Source organism: Montipora capricornis, chromosome 5 (assembly GCF_036669925.1).
Source record: "Montipora capricornis isolate CH-2021 chromosome 5, ASM3666992v2, whole genome shotgun sequence".
NCBI classification, from domain to species: domain Eukaryota; kingdom Metazoa; phylum Cnidaria; class Anthozoa; order Scleractinia; family Acroporidae; genus Montipora; species Montipora capricornis.
In genome coordinates, this window is record NC_090887.1 from 6960509 (window position 1) to 6983008 (window position 22500).

The window sequence follows — 22500 nt, forward strand, 5'->3', positions numbered from 1 at the left end:
TTCTTCGATACTCTCTCTCTCTTCTTTTTCGCAAAACATCACGGAGAAGCAAATAGCAAGCCAAAAGTCTTCTTCTTCGATTGACTGCCGCCATTTTCATTTTGATTTAGGCGGCACAAATATTTCTAGTGCCAGTCTTTTTTGCCGTTTGATCCGATACAGACGATTTAAGAATCGCTTCAATCGCGTCTGTCGTTTTTTCACCTCGGAAAGCTCATTTCAAGCGACAGAGACAATTCCAGCGACATGGGCGACTATTTGGAAACCGGGTTGTAGATTTATGTTGGGCGGAACTAAACGTTGTATAAAGTGGCAGTGACAAATAGTGTAAATATTTTCATGTTGGTATGAAACGCATATGTGCCCCAGGCCATTCATAGAGTCTTTTGTTTCTAGCATAAATAAGGTTTGACAGTGTGTGCGTGGTTTGAATGTATCATGTCAGATCTCGAACTTTCAACTTTTATAAAAGGCTAATTCATGTTCGAAAGTTTGTAATCATCTCTAGCCCCCAAAGGTTGGGGGCTAGCAGTGTTTCCCACGTGGTGGCCTTTTGGGTTTTTGTATAAGGCGGTGCACAGTCCAGATAGCCTGAGATGTATTTGCTGTGTACTTAGAGACTTGCCTCCTGGTTGAGCTATCAAAAGGCATCAAAATTCTTAGCTGCACACACACTCCTGTGTTTGAGACGTAAATATTAATAAACAGGAAAAGTGTTTGCAAAGAGATTTGTTGAACGTTAGATTAATAACTTTTAAGCATAAAGTGAATCAATGAAAGACATCCAAACATGCATTTTCTTTAAAAATGACCTTATGGATGCACTATACGTTTTATGAATGAAGCAAATAGCACAAGGGTTGTTTTTTTTTTACTTTAAGTCTTCTTAGCACCTGTCAGAGGCCTATCTGCGCATGCGTGGGACGAGCAGCATTTAATTTAATTGGGAAGTTTAATTAAGCAACTGAGAAAGATGGCAACGACAACCACACAAAAAAGGCATATTATTGGTCAAAAAACGAAAAATAATTGTGTTGCTCATGCGTCACGCTCATCATGTGCATTTCTTTACCGTACTCCACAAAACACCAACGTGAAAATACCAACGTGAAATCACCAAATGTTGGGTTTTGATGACAACATGAACTTGTAACAACGAAGAAAATAATTCATTTTCTATTTTCACTTTAACGTCAGAATTCCCGTTCGTACCCATCCAGTTACAGGACAGTTCGCCCGTTTGTACAAAGTGATCATCGGAACAAGACGGAATAATCAAGAAATACTTGCAATAGCGCTGAGTTATAGCGATGTTTCTCGTGACGTCATCTACTTCTTTTGTTCCGTGGTTGGCAAATTTGAATATCAAAAGAAATGTGACGTCAATGTTTGTAAACAAGAAATATCGCTATATTTTGTAGTGACGTTTTTGTTGAGGTTGCCATTGTCCTTGTTTAAAGTGCCTTTTATTTCTGTTGTAGTGTGTAAATTTTTAAGGCGTCACATCAAATGTCACTCAACTCGTTGATTTTGTCATGGCTTAATCACCTTTGTGCGTGTCAGCAGTTTGCATCCTAAATTACCCTACTAAGCTTAAGACAGTTCCAAAACCGTTAAAAGGGCTGCAAGGTGACCCAGTTTGCAAGACAAGACCACCGTACTTTAACGAAATGTTGGAGAAAAATATTACGGGACATTCTCGAGAATTCGACGATCTGCTGATCTGCTCAGCAAAATTAGCTGGTGGTTCCCAACACAGCAAGTTGATATATCTTTTAGCTTTCAATAGTGTTCTCGCCATGACTGCCATCACTGGAAATACTCTGATCCTTATTTCACTTCATAAGCACACCTCGCTTCATCTTCCGTCTAAACTCCTTCTTCGTAATCTGGCGACAACTGATCTACTAGTGGGTGTCGTCTCACAACCATCCCAGGTCGCTTTCTGGGTGTCTTTGCTGCTCGAACTACGACAGACGTGTCGCTACATCTTTGCTGTAACTCGTACAACGAGCAATATTCTTTGTGGAGTGTCTTTGGCCACAACAGCCGCCATTAGTGTAGATAGGCATCTGGCTCTCTCGCTAGGACTCAGGTACAGAAGATTTGTAACTATTAAGCGAGTTTATGTAGCGCTTATCGTGATCTGGGCTACTGCATTAGCAGGCGTCTTACCAAGTCTTTGGAATGACACTACAAGGTTGATTTCGATGATAACTGTTTCTTCGGGATGTCTTTTAATAATCATTTACTGCTACTCGAGGATTTTTATTCGGTTGCGAATCCTTCAAAATCAAGTTCACGCGATTCCAGCAACCAGTCCAGTTTTCGTAAATCGATACCAAAAGACAGTTACTAGTGCAATGTTGGTGCAAGTGGCATTAATGTTTTGCTATTTGCCACACATTGCCGTGACGCCTTTAAAATATCGAGAACTAAGAAGAGGAGAAATTTCTTCCTTCTTCTTTGCAGAAGCAATAACTGTGACTCTAGTTTATTTCAACTCATCGTTAAATCCATTTCTTTACTGTTGGAAGATCAAAGAAGTGAGAGGTGCTGTTAAAATGACAGTGAGACAGCTGTTTTGTTTCCCAATTCAACGTGAGTAATATTAGTCTACAAATGAAGTAGGGGACAGAAACACTATTTTATTCCCATTGAAATTGCGCTTCAACGATTTAATTAACTCCTTTTTTCCCGCTATTTTCCCGCGCCAATTTCGCTATATACTCTTCATGAGCAGCCGCAGACAACCCACGAGACACCACAGAACGCAGAATAGAGCATCTGGTCTCGTTGTTGTTTGTGTGTGTGGTGGCACCTCTCTCTGTGCAACTGTCAACTCTTTAATTAATGAAATCTTAGTGACTGTTGTATGTAGCAAATCGGAGAGCGAGAAAAGCTATTGACAATGTTAGCGTAAATTTAAATAAAATTAATTTCATGTTTTCATGTTGTGACTTCACTGACGTTTTCTTCGAAGAAATGCAGATTTACGTTATGCGGAACTAAACGTTATAAGTGACAGTGAAAATAGTGTAATATTTTTTTGTTGGTATGAAAAGCACAGTTCATGTGCCCCAGGCCATTCTTAGAGGTTTTTGTTTCTAGCATATATAAGATTTGACAGTTTTAATGTATTCATGTCAAATCTCGAAGTTTCAATTTTTATGAAAGGCTCATATATGTTCGAAAGTTTGTAATCATCTCTAGCCCCCAAAGGTTGGGGGCTAGCAGTCTTCCCCAATTGGTAGCCTTTTGGATTTTTGTTTTAGGCGGTGCACAGTCCATACAACCTCAGATGTGTATTTGCTGTGTACTTAAAGACTTGTCTCCTGGTTGAGCTATCAAAAGGCATCAAAATTCTCAGCTGCACATACACACTCCTTTGAACGAGACGTGAATATAAATAAACGGGAAAAGTGTTTGCAAAGAGATTTTTTGAACGTTAAATAAATAACTTTTAAGCATAAAGTGAATCAGTGAAAGACATCTAAACATGCATTTTCTTTAAAAACGACCTTATGGATGCACTATACGTTTTATGAATGAAGCAAATAGCACAAGGGTTGTTTTTTTTTTACTTGAAAAGTCTTCTTAGCACCTGTCAGAGGCCTATCTGCGCATGTGTGGCACGAGCAGCATTTAATTTAATTGGGAAGTTTAATTAAGCAAGAACGATGGCAACGACAATGACACAAAGAAGGCATACTATTGGTTAAAAAAGGAAAAATGATTGTGTTGCTCGTGCGGCACGCTCATCACGTGCATTTCTTTGCTGTACTCCACAAAACACCAACGTAAAAATCACCAAATGTTGGGTTTTGACGACAACGCGAGCTACCAACAACGAACAATTCATTTTCTATTTTTACTTTAACTTAAAAATATATACCCGTTCGTACCCATCCAGTTACAGGACAGTTCGCCCGTTTGAACAAAGTGATCATGAACAAGACGGAATAATCGAGAAATACTTGCGATAGCGCCAAGTTATAATTTGTAGTGACGTTTTTTTTAGGTTGCCATTGTCCTTGTTTACACTGTCTTTTATTTATGTTGCGGTGTGTAAATTTTTAAGGCGTCACATCAAATGTCACTCATTTCGTTGATTTTTTCCGGGCTTAATCACCTTTGTGCGTGTCAGCAGTTTGCATCCTAACTTACCCTACTAAGACAGTTCCAAAGCCGTTAAAAGGGCTGCAAGGTGACCCAGTTTGCAAGACAAGGCCATCGTACTTTAGCGAAATGTTGGAGAAAAATAATACCGAACAATCCCGAGAATTCGACGATCTGCTGATCTGCTCAGCAAAATTAGCTGGTGGTTCCCAACACAGCAAGTTGATATGTATTTTAGCTTTCAATATTGTTCTCGCCATGACTGCCATCACTGGAAATACTCTGATCCTAATTTCTCTTCACAAGCACACCTCACTTCATCTTCCGTCCAAACTTCTTTTTCGTAATCTGGCGACAACTGATCTACTAGTGGGTGTCGTCTCACAACCATCCCAGGTCGTTTTCTGGGTGTCTTTGCTGCTCGAACTACGACAGACGTGTCGCTACGTCTTTGCTGTAACTCGTACAACGAGCAATATTCTTTGTGGAGTGTCTTTGGCCACAACAGCCGCCATTAGTCTAGATAGGCTTCTGGCTCTCTTGCTAGGACTCAGGTACAGAGTGGTTGTAACTATTAAACGAGTTTATGTAGCGGTGATCGTGATCTGGGCTACTGCATTAGCAGGCGCCTTAGCAATTCTTTGGAATGACACTGCAAGGCTGATTTCGATGATAACTGTTTCTTCAGGATGTCTTTTAATGATCATTTACAGCTACTCGAGGATTTTTATTCGGTTGCGAATCCTTCAAAATCAAGTTCACGCAATTCCAGCAACCAGTCCAGTTTTCGTAAAGCGATACCAAAAGACGGTTACTAGTGCAATGTTGGTGCAATTGGCATTAATATTTTGCTATTTGCCACACATTGCCGTGACGCCTTTGAAGTATCGAGAACTAAGAAGAGGAGAAATTTCTTCCTTCTTCTTTGCAGAAACAATAACTCTGACTCTAGTTTATTTCAACTCATCGTTAAATCCATTTCTTTACTGTTGGACGATCAAAGAAGTGAGAGATGCTCTTAAAGTCACATTGAGACAGTTGTTTTGTTTCCCAATTCGACTGGAGTAAAATCAGTCTGGAGGTAAAGTAGGGGACCATAACACTCTATTGTTCGCATTTAAACCGCACATCGATGGTTTAATTTGTTTTGTTCCTCTTTTTCCGCGAGTTCTTTACGAGCAGCCACAGGCAACCCAACAGACATCACAGAAACAGGATTTTTGCAGTGCTGAGAGCACCTGCTACTCACCACTCGGAGTGGCTCGGGTTTGATTCCCCGAGCAACACCATTGAATCGAAATTGAATAAACATTTACTGAAAAAGGTAAGTACCTGCAAACGAACGTGCACGTTTACAACGAAATTGCTTGGATAAGATATAAGCAGTTATTGAAAAAAGGAGATGTAATTACAAAACAGCGCCAAAAGCGTTTATTGCTAATTCGTTAGAGTGGGCCCAAAACATTGCCACATGGAAAACAACAAACTAAGTAGTCACATCATCGACTACAAGTGATGCCATATGACTTTTACAAACAATTTTGTGGGAAGCACAGTCAAAAGCAGTTTCTAAAATCGAAAGAATACACTTTAGCGAAATTCGCGTCTTTATCCAGTCAGTTAGACTAAAGCAATATTGTTGATATATTGTTGATATTGTGCCATGGTTTTATTATGTCCCTCTTTGTTGGCAAACAAAGGCCTAGGTAATCAGTAATGACTTCAAAAAGGAGGATACTTGTTGTACTTGTACTTCACCACGATGAATAACATCAACCTTTTTTACGACTAGAATATTTCAGTGTTGTTTTCCGACAAGCCTCTCAAAACCCCTCAAAGTGAGATTTTGTCATTGATATAGGCCTTAACTGATTTCAGTCACTCAACGGAAATAATTTGGGAACAGGTAATACATTAGCTAATATAACAAAAGTAAAGCGCGCGCTCTGATTGGCCAATTACCCATTCACTATTTGCCTAAGAGTGAATGGTTATAATGAATATTTTTTTCCTCAAACTGCATTAATGACCGTCCAGTCTACCGCCGAAAATGCTGAGATTTCTTTGCAGCTTTATGAAAAAAAAGAGACTTAGAAATGTCATGTTTTGACCCTGACCAGCGGCAAAGCGATAAAGCCAGCTTGAAGAGTTAATTAGTGAGCGAGAACATTCAAAGAAGACAAAAGATGTCACAAACTGCCACAAGATGTGTTGGTTATGTTATGAAACAAATAGTAAACGGTTCAGCGTGTGCTATTTGCACGCGGGAGGTTTGCTAAGCACTCAAGAAGCCAGAGTCCACTCGGCTTTCGACTTCTTTCATGCTTAGCAAGCTCCCGCTTTCAAACTATACTGAACTTTTTAGTTTTCAAAACTTGCCCAAATTGTGTCAGTAGGTCCTGGAACTCGTCCACAGAAAGGCCAGAGAGACAATTTCACTCGTGAACCGCCATGTTTACAACAGAGCATTTTAGGCGTCCTTGTCTGCATTAAACCATCTCTCACATCTGTCTCGAAAAGACAAGACGTGCACGCGCGATTCTTACGTTACTACGCTTATGCCTGTAGAATCAACTGAAATCTCAGTTTCTTGTAAAAACGAGCATCTTGATTTTTTTGGTAGGCTAGATGTCGAAACATATACCCATGCGCTCACGGAATGTTTTAACTCGATAGAAAATAGCAGTACCAAACGAGTCATTCCGTGATTTAGGCCCATGCGATCGCTTTTGGACCCAGTTGGCCCTTCGCTTCTTTCTGCTACCGACCTCGCCTCCCGGTACGGCATGCATTGAGGGAGGAATATGTCGTTCCCTGAACCATATGAGACAAATACCACGCCTACTCACAGCTCCAGACCGCCCTTGTCATTGCAATTTAGCGTAAGATTTCAATGGCGTATATATTCTAGAGAAAAGTCATTTTATCTGTCATATGGTAAGCACTGGAGTCGCAGATTACAAAGTGCACGCACGCGCCCTGCTGAAGGTAACATACATCCATGCATATACTTTATTTCATCTCGAATTTCAGAATAACTACAAGAGCCAATGTCTTCGAGACATTACGTTTATAACTAAGGTCGTGTTCTATTGGGATCAACCGTTTTTAGTTGGTTGGGTCTTTTAGTGTTCTATTAGTAAAACCCGTTTTCGGTTGGTTTGGTTGATCAACTTTTTCAACCGGCATCAAACAAGGTTGAAACGGTTGAAAGAGCATTGGCAGCGACCGCTGTCGTTTACGTGGGCCATTTAAAGTCTGCCGCGGGCTCCTGACGTGTTGCTTTCCCTCGACTTGTCAACGCTGAGACGTTTGGTAATAACTATCCCAGGAGTTACCGCGTTTCAACCAAAAACGGTTGGAAAAGTGTTCTATTGGGAAACCTCAACAACTTCAACCTAAACCGGTTGAAGTTGAAACGGAAGATCCCAATAGAACACGACCTAAGATACATAACCCATACAGATACATAACTAAATATATAATATTTTGGCTGCGTGAAGTTGTTTTTCCACTTCTTGGTACTGACTGTTTATTTTTTGAAAGTGCCTTTTGAGAGTGGATATTTCGTTCGTCTGTCGACTAAAACGTTGATTTCAGCTCTTCCATCTCTCTACGCATCTCTTTATTCTCACGTAGAATGTTATTTACGTTTTATCTGGATGTCTACCAGCCTCTCGTGGAGTTCAAATAGGGATGGTTCTGGTTTGTGCTGTTCGTTTGTTGGCTGGTGTGTCGCCGGAGATATGTCTTCATCTTATCCCAGCGATGTCGCCGTATTTGATCGTTTTGGAGTTTCCATCTCCTCCTCAGACGAGCCTCTTTCTCCCCTTTTGTGTTTTTTTTCCTGTCCGTGTCACGAGTTGTTGTCTTGTATATTAAGTTTTTGTCGTAAAGGATTATGATTTCTTCACAAATGTTTGCAAGATTTGGGGGCGAAGGTTCGGTCACTCAAAAAACGTGCCACCGCACAACGTGTCCACGCATGTTCTCCTTCAAGTTTAGAAGTTTATGTAACAGAAACGACATGAAAAACTTGCTAGAGAGTGTTTTATCGGGAAGACCTTAGACAGCAATGACTAGAACCAGGTTGCTGGCCAGCGGTTTTCGTTAAAACAATGGTTTGCTGGGGGTGCTCAGTCTCGCGGGCTCAGAAAACCTGGTTGTGGTCATTAAGGTTTTTCGTTTTATCGACATTAGCGAGCTTACGCAACAGGACGGCTGGAAGACTCAGGACGGCAGAATGGCGAAAAAATGTCGCGCGAGACTATGCATTCCCGATCTTACGCGACATTTTTTCGTCATTCTGCCGTCCTGAGTCTTCCAGCCGTCCTGTTGCGTAAGCTCGCTATTCAAATGTAGCGGGCCGTACCGCTGGCCATAGTGTAGATTACGGCCGCTAATTTAGCCAATTACAGCGCGCGTACTAGCTGACAGATATACATGTAATAAAGGAAAAGAGCAAACATACGTATGAATTCGAAGTGTGAATTCTTGTGATTACGAAACGCATTACATTTTCACGTCACAAAAGCGCGGAAAGTCATCGCTAAAGCTCGGGTTTTAAAGCCGAAATGGGGAAGGTTTCCGACCATTTTTTATTCTTTTTGATTCTGTTTTGTTGGGTTAATTTTTCAAGTGGGGGGAAACCGTTGAACTGCAAAAAAATAGGAAGTACAGGGAAACGCTTTGAATGTCGCGCAAACAACAAGAAACTTCCTATAACTAGGGACAAGCTCCAACGTACTTTTCCAGTTAGCGGGACAGAAGCATACCAGGTCAAGGAACTGTGAGTAGTCTGTTGTCTTAGATTTGGTCGAAGATTGTTTTGACTTCTTAATCATAAAGGCTTCCTCGAGATTTTAATTTCTTTCACAATCCTCAGTTTTTCTTAAATTATGACAGCTAGCTTGTTTGAGAGATGCATGCAACTATTGTTAAGAAAAGCTTTCTGTGAATGTTGGGCTGAAAACTGTAAATTAAACCCGAATAACTAAGTTAACCGGAAAATGACAACTAATTAATATCGATGGAGGTTAAAATTCTTGGGACATTTTGCTCCATCAAGATAAAGCTATGGTACTTCCTCTTCCTGGCTCCCTCCAAACAATAGAAAGATTTAGCATAACTTGCCCTTTTCACGTTTCACGTAGAATGGAGTAACGCTTGTGACTCTAGCTTTACGTGACCCTCGGCAACTCGATTATTTATTTAAAAAAAACAAAAACAAAAACCGCGGAAAAAAATCGGAGTTTTTTTAAACATTGTTTGTAAAAGAACACACTTTATAAAATGAAAATTCTTACCTGTCAAATTTTGCGAGTCTCGATGACGTTGTTTGTGAGTCAACAGAGAGTCGACGTAAGTTCATAGTGAAGAAAATTGACTGAAGTTACGAACTATTGGGGCAGTAACATGAAACTTAATTTTTCCTCGTTTGACTTTATACCTTGAAATGCTTTTGATCACGTGGTCACTAGTTTTGCTGTTCGCGTTTCACGTAAACGGGATCTTAAATCTCTCTAATGAAGAACTTTAAGATCTACTACGGCGACAAAAACGTCACCTCAAAATAAAGCTTTACACAATCCCGCAGTCTTTCGCGGTTATTTCATCTCTTTGGTCCGTACACCGTGGGCGAATTATTTTAAAACTAAATTTATACGAGCGGTTTTAGAGTTAAAATACGTAATGAAAGATTCACATTTGAACGCTCACGTTTTCGTTAAAACCTCAAGTTTGGTGATTTCACGTTGTTGTTGTTGTGATTAACTAATTTTTATATATTTTAACTTGACGTTTCGTATGATATAACATACATCTTCAAAAGTGACGCTTGAACAAAGTTTTGAAATTTGTGTATGTAAACCTTTGAGAGAGACTAGTAAAATAGATTAAGGACGGTGCCTGCTATTGTTATTGCGCATACGTTCTGCGCATCTCGAGATACACGGATTTGCTATGGGTGATGCTTACTAATACTGGGATATTTTTGCGCGGTTTAAAACTATCCGGAGAAAGTAGATCTTAGTAAGTACTATTGGTATCGAAAAAGAACATTGGGGGCAACCATAAATTTTTCAGAGATGATTAAGCTTCAATTTGAGAAAGAACGCCATACATGGCTTTGTATTCAGTAAGCTTTTTACAAATATTGTTCATGATTTATCTTTGAAAAATGCGTGGTTACCCCCAATTTTCTTTTTCGATTTCAATAACACTTGCGTTATACTATGGTTATCACCCGCAGTGTATTTGATCAAGTTAAAATGGCCGAAAAACAAACGGTATTTAAAGTGGTACTACGACCAAAAAAAAAATTTGTTTTTCCTTTGGATTTCAAAACTATGTTAACTAAACACTAACTCACCCAAGTTTTAAGTTCTGATTTTAAAAAGACACCTGTTTATTTTAGCTGGAATTTTCCTATTTATTGGTCCGCCATTACTAACTTTAAAATCTTGAGAGAGCTGGGTCGAGGAGAAAATGACGTCAAACACTCACTAGTTTAAGAATGCAATGCGTGTGTACGCGGCCTAATTAATATGCAGCACGGGAGTTTCGGGCTTTCAGACTTTTCAACCCGTGTTTTGCATATATAATAAATTGGGTTTACACGCTGAAATTTTAAGCTAGTGAGTAAATGACGCCATTTTTTCTAGATCCAACCCTCTGAGGTCCAATCGGCCAGTTTTGAACGTGAGTCATGGCGGACCATGAAATCCAAAACTTACACTCAAAATAAACAGCCTTTGGATAAAACTCAAAGGTCAAAATTTTGCCAGTTAGGTGTTAAGCGAACACGCTTTCAAAATCTGAAGAAAAAAAGGAAATGATTTTTTTATCATAGTACCTCTTTAAGAATCTACACGGTGTATATCTTTCTGCGAGTATGAAGATCAGACAACCATCAGAACCGTATTCACATCTTCTAATTAGTTTACTTTTGTAGGAGTCTAAAGGGAAGCGAGGTGAAGCTTTCCCCAGGATTTTTCAAAAAGTTCAAGAATGTGGTAACCTTGTGAGTATTGAGTTAACCTTTCTGCGATTAATTAACCAATTTAAAAAATGTCATAACACTCTTTGTTTGTCCCTCCAAAATTTGGCAAAAGCATTGTTTTTATTTTCTCTTAGGGGTGAGAATAGTCCCACGAGAAACTGGAAACAATGCTTATGCAAAATTTTGGAGGGACAAACAAAGAGTATAATTGGTATCTTTGATTTTGGATCTTGTCCCTCAAGATTTTTGGAGAGACAAACAGAGTATTATGGTATTTTTGATACTGGCTAATTAATTGATTCAGGGGGAGGGGAGGGGGAGGCGACGCGAGGGTTACAATGAGCTCTAAGGAGAGCACAAAACACATTTATGCCCGAGAACCTAAACTGTATTGTTATTTACCAAGATTTTCACTCAACAAAACAAGCACTGTGATTAGTTCATTCTTGATCACGTGCCCCTGGTCAAATGGAAATGCATCCCGACCCGGATACAATTCCGCAGTTGTTGCCCGCTCCGGATGTTTTGCTGCGATTTTTGCAGGAAAAGTCTAAGTATATAACAAAGCACTTAATGTCTGGCCCCTCGGGAAGCTAGTTAGTTTTGTTTTCCCTCGAGTCCTGATGTTTCCCGAGACGATGGTCTCTCGGGAAAACAAAACTAACTGTTTCCCTCTGGACCCTACATTAAGTGTATATTAATATTAATATCACTTTGGAGGGCATTGAGAAACTAAAACTTAAAAAAAAGACAACAAAACAGTCTGAACAATAACGTAAGTATTAACAAGTTGAATGGCTTTTATTTTCCCTCAATGAAAATACATCATCAAGTGAAGCTGCCTTGAAATTACAAAATCTTGTCGATGAAAGGAAAGTTCCATAAAGCTTTTTTGTAAGTGTTGAAATTAATTGTACAATTCATTGGTTTATTTCAGTGGGCTAAAATATATTTTAGCCTGCCACGCTCTCCATTTTAGCCCGCAAAATGCGCCACAATACCCGACAAAGTGATAATTATGATAGCGTGGCTCAGGCGCGCGAAGCGCGCCAGCGGAGCACCATGAGTAAGATTGTTTTGGAAATCTATCCGGTTATAACGTCAGCGTACGCCCGCCCGCCCGCCCCTAGAGACTGCCGGGGTAGAGGTGGGGAGGCAAGATAGCCCCCTGGGGACGGGAGTGTTCGTGCAATTTTCCTAGGTGGGAAATCGCGTGGCCGCGTTGCATTTGGCAACCCGCGTTTTTCTGGCGGGAAATCATATTAGTGACGAGCAACCGGGGAAATTAAAAGATTAAAGAGTAAAAAAGAGCTCGAGAGAAGAGGCGACGAAACGTGAGAAATTTAAGGGAAGGAAGCCTCGAGAGAAGCCGAGGAAGGAAAAGAAGGGAAAATCTATATGAAGAACACCATGCATAAAGCTATGAGAAATAGAGCGAGTGACAAAACACTTATTTACAAGGGTTAGCTTTCAGGTAATGTTTTCCTTCTTAATGCACGCCTCGCTGCCTCATATATTTTGTAAAACTCACTAAAAAACGAAGAAGGCCTGAAAACGTTTGCAATTTCTTTGATCACGGAGCTTCTGGCATATTAAAACGATCACACACCATGTCGCCATTCAAGCTTACAGCAGACATCATTGGCCATCATTGGTTGCGGTCACACTTGTTCCCTTGGGGAACACCAGTAGAACTTGATTTGACACTAGTGTTAGTTCCCTAACTGCGACCACAATCATTGCCTATTTCGTCAGCGGTTTGTGGCTGGCTACGGTTGCTTGATTTTGGAACTTAATTCTGAACATTATTATTGTGGCAACTGTCCACTCCTCCTCCTCCTCCTCCTCCTCCTACTCCTACTCCTCCTACTCCTACTCCTCCTCCTACTCATACTCCTACTCCTACTCCTCCTACTCCTCCTCCTCCTACTCCTACTCCTCCTCCTCCTCCTACTACTCCTACTCCTCCTCTTCCTCCTCCTCCTCCTCGTTCTCCTCCTCTTCCTACTCTAACTCGTACTCCTCCAGGTACTCCTCTTTCTACTCCTAGTCCTCCTCCTCTTCCTCCTCCTACTGCTACCCCTCCTCTTCCTCCTAATCCAACTCGTACTTCTCTTCCTCCTCCTCCTCGTACTCCTCGTACTCCCCTTCCTCCTCCTCCTTCTCCTCCTACTCCTCCTTGTACTCCTCCTCCTCCTACTTTAACTCGTACTCCTCCTCCTCCTCCTCCTACTCCTACTCCCCTTCCTCCTTCTCCTTCTCCTCATCCTCCTACTCTAACTCTTACTCCTCCTCCTCCTACTCCCACTCCTCCTCCCCGTTCTTCTCCTCCTTCTCCTCCAGGTACTCCTCTTCCTACTCCTACTCCTTCTCCTCCTCCTACTCCCCCTCCTCTTCCTCTTTCTCCTACTTTAACTCGTACTCCTCCTATTCTAACTCGTACTCCTTTTCCTCCTTGTACTCCTCCTATTCCTACTTCTACTCCTACTCGTACTCCTCCTCTTCCTCCTCGTACTCCTCCTCCTATTCCTCCTCCTCCTCTTCCTCCCCCCTTTATTCCTACTCTTCCTCCTACTCCTCCTCCTCCTCCCCCTCCTACCACCACCACCACCAACTACTACTACTACTACTACTCTAAATATTCAGGGCAGTTGGCAGAATTCTCGACAGTGATGCAAACCCTTGACTGCATCTTAGGTTTCCATGACTGTCTCGAATTCTCCCAACCCCCCTCGTGTTTAGACGAGGCTATGGAATCACAGAAAACGTCCTCTTTTGCTTAAAAAATAAAAGTAAAATAATAATAATAATAATAATAATAATAATAATAATAATAATAATAATAATGATAATAATAATAACAAGGGCTGAAAAATTCCAAGCTGAGATCTGGCGCGGGTTAGCCTCTCCCCAACTATGGGTCAAATAGTATCTTCACCAATATAAGTAGTAGTAACATAAGGAATTCATACCGCATCGCTCGTCGCGCGGGTCAATAAGGAGCGCGTCCCTCAGTGAGTGGTCAGGCTGAAGTCGAAAAATTGGCTACTGATCTACCCTCTCAACCTGCAGTGGCGGACAAACCAATTGAGAGTCTCTCCCAACAGGGTCCTTCCACACCAGAACGGGCAGGTAACAACACAGTCAGATAGAAGAAACACTAGACAGAAATGGACGCGAGAGGATTACATTGTAGTCATGTTCTGTTATTACAAGGCAAAGGAAGACCCCAGTGAAGGAAGGAGTAACAAAAGATACATTTAGAATGTGGAGGAAAAGAAACCCAAATGAAAGACCCAATCTAACAGACAACGCACTGATGAACCAACGTAGATATATTGAAAGACAAAACAAACTAACAGGAATCGAAGTAGATAACATCAAGCAACGGGTTGAAAATGAATTCAATGTACAAAACAACCAAACAAGTAGTGTAGCAGATGCAGGTGTGGTTTTAGAAGAAACCAACAGCCGTCATGGGGAACCAATTGAAGAAGAGGTAGAACCATCACAAAATTCATCTGAGATCAATGACCTAGTTAATGAAATTAAGAAGGCTAGAGCTGAATGGGAAAACATTAGGATGGCAGAGAGGCCCCCTCTACCCAAGATATCAATGAACAGAAAAACTGAGCTGTTGATCACACAAGGAAACCAAGCAATCCAGCTGATAATAGCAGACGAAGTGCTCAACCTCAATAACATCAACCCGCTACAATATGTAACTGCGTACGTAATATCTGAAAAGTTGGGTAAAACGCCAAAAATCCCAAAGACAAAGAGCAATAAACGGCAGCTACCAAAATGGAAAGCAAGAATAGAGAATCAGATTAAAAGCATGATCAGAGCTGATTCGTCGATATTAACAGATATGGCACAGAAAGGTGAAACCCAAAAGAAACCAAGAACTGCAAGCAGCAAGAGAATCCCTCAAAATGAGAATTCAAGCAAAAGCCCAAAGAATTAGGAGAAATGTAAAGAGAAGTAAACAATTCAGTCAAAACCAAATGTTTGCAAACAACAGAAAAAAGTTCTTCAGAAGCCTTGAAAACGCACCAAAGAAAGAAGCAACTGAAACATTTTGGCGTTCCGTCTTGGAGAACAATAGAGAGTACAACCACTTAGCAGAGTGGATAAAGAGAGAGGATCTAGCCCTTGTGCCTTTAATATCAGAACTGGCTACGTCTGGGTATGGTTACAAGATCTCAAACACAAGTGCTCCAATCAGCAATCTGTTTTATATGGATGATCTAAAACTGTACAGCAAGAACGAGCAAGAAAAAATTGGAGAACTGAAAGTAGTGAAACAGTTCAGTGATGATATCGGCATGGAATTTGGACTTGAGAAATGTGCCAAAGCCAGTTTCAAGAAAGGTAAACTGACCTCAACTGGAAACAATATAGTAATAGATGTTGACACAGAAATATAAAGAGTTGGACCAGGAAGGAGTATACAAATACCTGGGTGTGAATGAAAGCGAAGGTATCCAGCACAGCAAAACGAAAGAGAAGATACGAAGAGAATATAATAGGAGAGTAAGATCGATCCTAAGAACTGAGCTCAATGGAAGAAACAAAATGGAAGCTATCAATAGTCTTGCAGTCCCAGTTGTGCAATACAGTTTTGGCATTATAGACTGGAGAATCTAAGAATTGAAGAAGATTGACACAAAAGAACGCAAACTATTGAACATGCAGAAGATGTTACACCCTAAAGCAGATGTGGAAAGGCTGTACATTCCAAGAAAAGATTGAGGAAGGGGCCTGATTGAAGTAGAAACAGCATTCAAAACAGCAACAATAGGACTTGATCATTATCTGAAGCACAAAGATGGGCGATATCCAAAGCAGTTGCTTGAACACGATCGATCTAAAGCCATAAATTCAATAATCAAGAATGCTACTAAGTTCAAAAGGGAAGTAACAATGCCAGAGTTTGAGAACAGAGAAGATAAATCAGCCTCAGAAAATGCTCTGGCCCTGAAACACATATTCAAGTCTAAGATGAAATCAACGAAAGAAGAAAAGTGGAAAGACAAAGCTTTGCATGGCCAATATCCCAAGATCCTAGAGAAGCCCCACGTAGACACAATCACCACCAACAAATGGTTGTCATTAGCAATCTGAAAGGAGAAACAGAGGGACTACTTGTGGCAGCTCAAGATCAAGCAATATAAACACCAGAAACTTCCAGAAAGTAATATGTGGCCAGCAAGTGGAGAGCAAATGCAGAATGTGTTCGCAACATGAAGAGACAGTGGACCATATTGTATCTGGATGTGAGGTGTTAGCCAAAACAGAGTACATCACCAGGCACAACAATGCTGCAGCATATCTCCATTGGAGTAATCTGCAAAGATCATGATTTCAAGATTACAGACAAGTGGTACCCACCTCACCATCATGTGGGACATGCCAGTCAATACTGATAGAATTATAACAGCGAACAGACCTGACATCATTGTTAAAGATTCAGTAAATTCCACCTGTAAACTGATTGATATGACTGTCCCATCAGATAGGAACATTGCATTGAAGGAAATCGAAAAGAAAAGCAAGTATAAAGATTTAGAAGTTGAAATACACAGAATGTGGCAGATGAAAAGTGATCCCTGTAGTTATTGGTGCGCTTGGAACAGTAAGAAAAGGAATGGTAGAAAACATCGAGAAAGTAACAAAGAGTGCTTCTATGACAGAGATTCAAAAGATCTGCATGCTGGGATCTGTGCGAATCCTCAGAAAGGTGCTTGGTATCTGAACAGAAAGATTGACTTGAGTGACTGATGCCCCAGGTGCATGGTTTTTGCCCGCTGATGCACTAAAAGAACCCCAGCAAAGACTGTGATAGTATAGATAATAAGTGAAGCTACGATCTTCGCAGTTATGAACGCAATTTTTGCAATTGCGTAGAGAAGCCTGAAAAATTCAGGACTTCAACGGGGTTTGAACCCGTGACCTCACGGTTCCGGTTCGACGCTCTAACCAACTGAGCTATGAAGCCACTGACATTGGGAGCTGGTCATTTGTGGGTTCTAATAAATCCCGTGAGGAATGAATCAATGATGAATGGTATATGAAAGGAATCATATATGAACTGCGGATATGCAACCAAGTGAAGCTACGATCTTCGCAGTTATGAACCCAATTTTTGCAATTGCGTAGAGAATTCACTTGATTTCATATCCGCAGTTCATATCATTCTGGTTCATTTCATATACCATTCATCATTGATTCATTCCTCACGGGATCATTAGAACCCACAAATGACCAGCTCCCAACGTCAGTGGCTTCACAGCTCAGTTGGTTAGAGCGACGCACCGGAACCGCGAGGTCACGGGTTCAAAAAGCGTTGAAGTCCTGAATTTTTCAGGCTTCTCTACGCAATTGCAAAAATTGGGCTCGTAACTGCGAAGATTGTAGCTTCACTTGATTTCATATCCGCAGTTCATATAATTATGATTCATTTCATATACCATTCATCATTGATTCATTCCTCACAGGATCATTAGAACCACAAATGACCAGCTCCCAACGTCAGTGGCTTCATAGCTCAGTTGGTTAGAGCGTCGCACCGGAATCGCGAGGTCACGGGTTCAAACCCCGTTGAAGTCCTGAAATTTTCAGGCTTCTCTACGCAATTGCAAAAATTGCGTTCATAACTGCGAAGATTGTAGCTTCACTTGATTTCATATCCGCAGTTCATATATGATTCATTTCATATACCATTCATCAGTATTGATAATAATAATAATAATAATAATAATAATAATAATAATAATAATAATAATAATAATAATATTCTGAGAAAGGTTCTCTCAATCAAGTAAATTGAACAAACCCTCCTCAAGACTAGTGCCTTAGAACCATGGTTTGGTTCTGGCCCTAGTAGGGAAAATGTAGACAAATAGAAGAACAACAATAATAACAATAATAACTATAAAATTATACAACGGAATGGGTTGACCTAATTTGTTATGTGGAGTTTGCTCTGCGAGAAAGAGATAAATCAACTTTACTATTTTTCTTCTAGGGTCCTTTCCAACACTGGACAAACTGAAATATCATCGGAACATTTTAAGGGGCTAGAAAACATTAGACATCTGTAAGTTTGCCAGCTATGTGAAAATCAGTCATTGAGGTTGACATTTGTGCATGAGAGATTAAATAATTTAATAATTATGTTCTTTCTATTATTTTTTGCAGTGATTTGTCAAATAACTTTCTTACCACATTGCCTTCTGACTTTTTAAAAGCCCTCAAGGGAGACAGGATTGGAGCTAAAATAACACTGTAAGTTTAAAAATTGAAATCTCAGAAAGGTCTTTGAAAGGAAATGGGCTTTTTTTAACCAAAAAGCTAAATTAAGCATCACAGATTGCTTTACCATGAGATCCGGAGATCCCAGGTTCAAGGCCTGGTCAGACCACTCGTTTAATTTGATCCTGACAGTTTCTGGTTTAATTTCTCAGATGTACTTGTAAATAGTCAATTGGTTTGTCTCCAACCAGTTGGGATTTTTAACATGTGTTGTTGTCGTTGTGTCATTTCACTGACTGTGTTTTATTGGGCCTGAGGAGACCCAATGGGGATCGAGTGGTAACTAAGGGTATACATGTCTACAATTACAAAGGCAGCAAATCACTGGAATTTGGACCTGTATATATTATAGAGGATATTACATGGCCGTGCGGAGATACGAAATTTCTCTTCGAGTGTTGCTATGTAACCATAGCAACAGCGATCTTTTCACGTGTGGTGTTACTAGCAGTACAACACGAACTTATGCCAAACATTTTGGTGATCTAGCATTGTCAGTTTGTCTACCCGAGCCTTGGAAGGCACTTCCGCAACCTATAAGAACTGCAGTGGCAGAGCTAAAGGGCAAGTCACTTCTTTTCACAGGTCAATCATTACAGGTCATTGTTTTGCCTGTACTAAAGCAACCCTAAACCTACAACTTGGCTAACCTTGGGCCTAAACATAGTTTTGAGGCCTAATGAGGCCTATGTTTAGCCTATTAGTAAAGGTTTTAACGTGTGACCTGTGAAAAGTAACCAGTGTACTTTAGACCCATCCGAACTGCTGAGACTGCATCTGGTTTTAAGTCACACATTTCTTTTTCCGCTACATTATTAATTTCCCAGTGATGGTAATTTAACTGTAAAAAGGTGCATAAAATACATATATGCCTTTTACAGTTCTCTTGCAGGAAACAAATGGAACTGCAGCTGCGCTAGTGGGTTAAGACGCGCATTGGATAATATGGCAGGGATAGCCCTTAAAGGAGACACATTTTGCTCCAGCCCCGATTTCATGAGGAAAAAGCAAATTTATGCCTTTACATGTGGTAAGTACGGGGAAGTATATTAACATAGGCTAAAGTCTAAAGCGCAAGCATGATGCTACCAGACAACACAAAAATAAAGGTGGATTATCCACACATTTAATAAGTTTAATCAAATGTGAGTGTTGGGGCTTCAGACGGATTAAGACTTTGTTGAAAACTGTTTGCTTAAGAGAGATGTATATCCTTATAAAGCTCTCTCACATAGAATTATTCATAACTGATCTTTCGTCCAAAATCAAATGCAAGCTTACATGTAATTGCTAAACATCACAGAATGTCCCTTGAGTTCACACCCCTACTGCTATAAACAACAACAATGATAATTTTAGGGTAGTTTGGGGACAATTGATGTTAAAGTTGCGCAAATGGAGCACTTCGTGACTTTCATAATGCACAAGTTGCATCTCATTATCCTGCCACATTTGTGGGGAAATCAAATGTGCAGTTCATCAATGGTGTCCCAAAAACACTGAGCCCCGGTCCGTGGACTCCCTTACCGACTGGGTCTACGGACTACTCCCACGGACCCCCTCTACGGGCCCCTACGCACCTCCCCAAAACAACATAGAAATAAAATTTATTGCTCCAAAATATATAAAGTAAAATAAATAAGAACTGAAGATTTGACTTACCGTGGGTTTTCCAGATAGCCCACTCGTATCGGCGAAATATCAACCGTTACGCTCCTCAAATGCAAGAGACTAAGGCTCAGTCAGGCTCGGGTCCAAGGTGTACTTATCACATATTGCCACTTCCTTTGCTGTGGACAGAAGTGCTTCGAAAAAGACCGATGATAATTAAGTCCTTGCGGAGAAGTGAGGCCCGGGCCGGGCGAGTGTTCACAAACCCGCGGGAGAATGATCCGAACAAAATGGCACAGGGAAAACACATGCATATGAACTCAAATAGAGCTTAGTGTACTGTAAATGGAAGATTGTCAAATCCTCGCGCTCTTACTTTTGGAGTTCTACGAGGCAGCATGCTAGGTCCCTTGCTTTTTTTAACGAATACTAACGCTTTCCCTAACTGCCTCCCAGGGAGGCATCCCCGAGAATGTTCGCTGACAATACCAACATAACCCTCACTGCAAAAGCTTTAACAGAGTTAAACTAGTCCTAAATAAAAATTATTTCAAACAAAGTTTCTGTTATAGCAGGGCCTCTTTGTGGAAGAATTTGCCCCAATACTTAAGAAATTCTGACTTTGTTGGGCAGTTCAAGCGTACAATCAAGCAGGTATCGAGTATGGGTTCGAGTCCCACTCAGGGTAAAAACCATTTTTTGGGATGATGTGTCGAAAAGTAAAATACACACTGTGTGCGCTTCTCTCCTCATTTACGTTACGTATAGTATATGCCTTTCATTGCCTCGAAATGTCTGAGTTTCATTTGTTTTAGCTGCTCCTGAATTATGTGTTTATTTTACCCTCATGAATGTGACTTGAAACTCCTCTGAATGGATCCATATTGAACGCTACAAACATGGCTAAGTAGCTAATAATTAAAAGTTAGGGAGACAATTTACTTCCTTCCTAGCTTTAGGAGTTTTGACTTTATTGCATTGAATTACACTGCTCCGATTGGCAACACAAACAACACAGCTGCCTTTGGGTCTTTCTGTTTTATCATTTTACCTTTTTTTGTTTATCTCCTCTTTAACTTGCTCCATTCTGCTATTTGTTCCGTCATCTGTACTTCGGTGAGTAAAACCAACTTTGCACAGCTTCCACTGACCTAGGCCTTCTTTACCAGGAAACGAATCTTCGTTTAGTACGATGCCATAAATCGTTGGTCATTCTCTTTTTCAGCGACTGTGATCTTGTCCACGAGACTTACTACGATTCAGTACCTTAATAGGCCATTTTACAGTTGTAGCTAAGCTGCCTGGCCTAAGAATGGAAGCGAGGCTGCTGGTGACTAATGTTAATGTAGACTAATTTGAATCACAACAACACAATTTACATGATAAAAGCAGTGAGGTCTGCTTCGATTCAAGGTCACGGGCAGCCTCGCAGCCATTCATAGGCCAGGTCACTGAGCAAACAACTGTAAAATGGCCTATTAGGCCATTCCCACTCTTCCCTAACCAGAACCATTCGTGCACAAATTTATCCCTCACGATCTCCGACCATTCTGTTGGTGCAGTTATGGGGCTTTTTGCCTCGCCAGGCCCTCCACCAGTCGCCATATTGAGGTCAACTTTTCAGGCCTGAATAAAGAACAGCAATATGGACCTCGGAATCGAAACTACAATACGAACACAGCTGGTAGCAAAACTGGCGTTACCTCGTTCCCAGGGTCTCTCTTCTTTCCTCTCCGTCTTTCTCTCTTCTCGCTCCACCCCCAGCAACCTCCCAGAGAGCGGGAGAAAGAAAGACCTGGAAACGAGGTGGACGCACCGCGCAGTCCTCGTTGGAAAGGTCTGGAGCGAGTGCCAAAACGGTGTGTTAGAATCCAAAGAGACGCTAAAAAATACAGCTTTCCAGGCGCTTGAGAAAGCTTTTTTGTGTCTGTGCACTTATGGTGACGGACGTCTCAAACTTTGGTCTGTTGGGATTACGAGTTTGCCGCATATATTACGTTTGGTCTTAACTACGTGAAAAAACAAAATTGGGTTATTTGTAAGTTTGTATGCTGTGCTCACAATGTATTTGACAGGAAATAAATTTCAGTTAATCGACAACTCTTGATTCTATTCCACGCGTTCGTGGGGGAGGAACGTGTGACGAAGCCCTAAATGCCGGGACACACTAGGCGATAAGTCGCTGCGACCTGTCGCGGGGACAAGTCGCCGCAACAAATCGCCTTGTGTGACACGGTTAATTTCATGAAAATCATTGTCGCTGCGGCAGAATTTTGTCGCCGCGATCAGTCGCACGAACTCAAACCAGTTTGAATTCGTGGGACTAGTCGCAGCGACAAAATTAGCGAAAGCAGCGTTGTCGCATCGTGTGTACACTTCCGGCAACAAGTCGCTGCGACAAAATATAAATGAACCAATGAGAGAGCGTCATATGGTCAGCCATTTTGATTTAG

General features: G+C 40.9%; 1 protein-coding gene across 2 annotated transcripts in view; it reads left to right on the forward strand.

The window, feature by feature from the left end:
- Positions 1-1465: 1465 nt before the first annotated feature.
- Positions 1466-22500, forward strand: part of LOC138049294 (pro-epidermal growth factor-like) — a 31741-nt gene continuing 10706 nt past the window's right edge. The window contains exons 1-5 of one of the 2 annotated variants that reach the window (XM_068895502.1): positions 1466-2095; positions 11072-11140; positions 18150-18221; positions 18323-18409; positions 19318-19466. In XM_068895502.1, the coding sequence (XP_068751603.1) occupies positions 1671-2095; positions 11072-11140; positions 18150-18221; positions 18323-18409; positions 19318-19466 (802 nt within the window). In that variant the 5' untranslated portion in view covers positions 1466-1670. Of the gene's footprint in view, positions 2096-3900; positions 4674-11071; positions 11141-18149; positions 18222-18322; positions 18410-19317; positions 19467-22500 lie in introns of those variants that run through there. The other variant, XM_068895503.1, reaches the window with a different exon arrangement.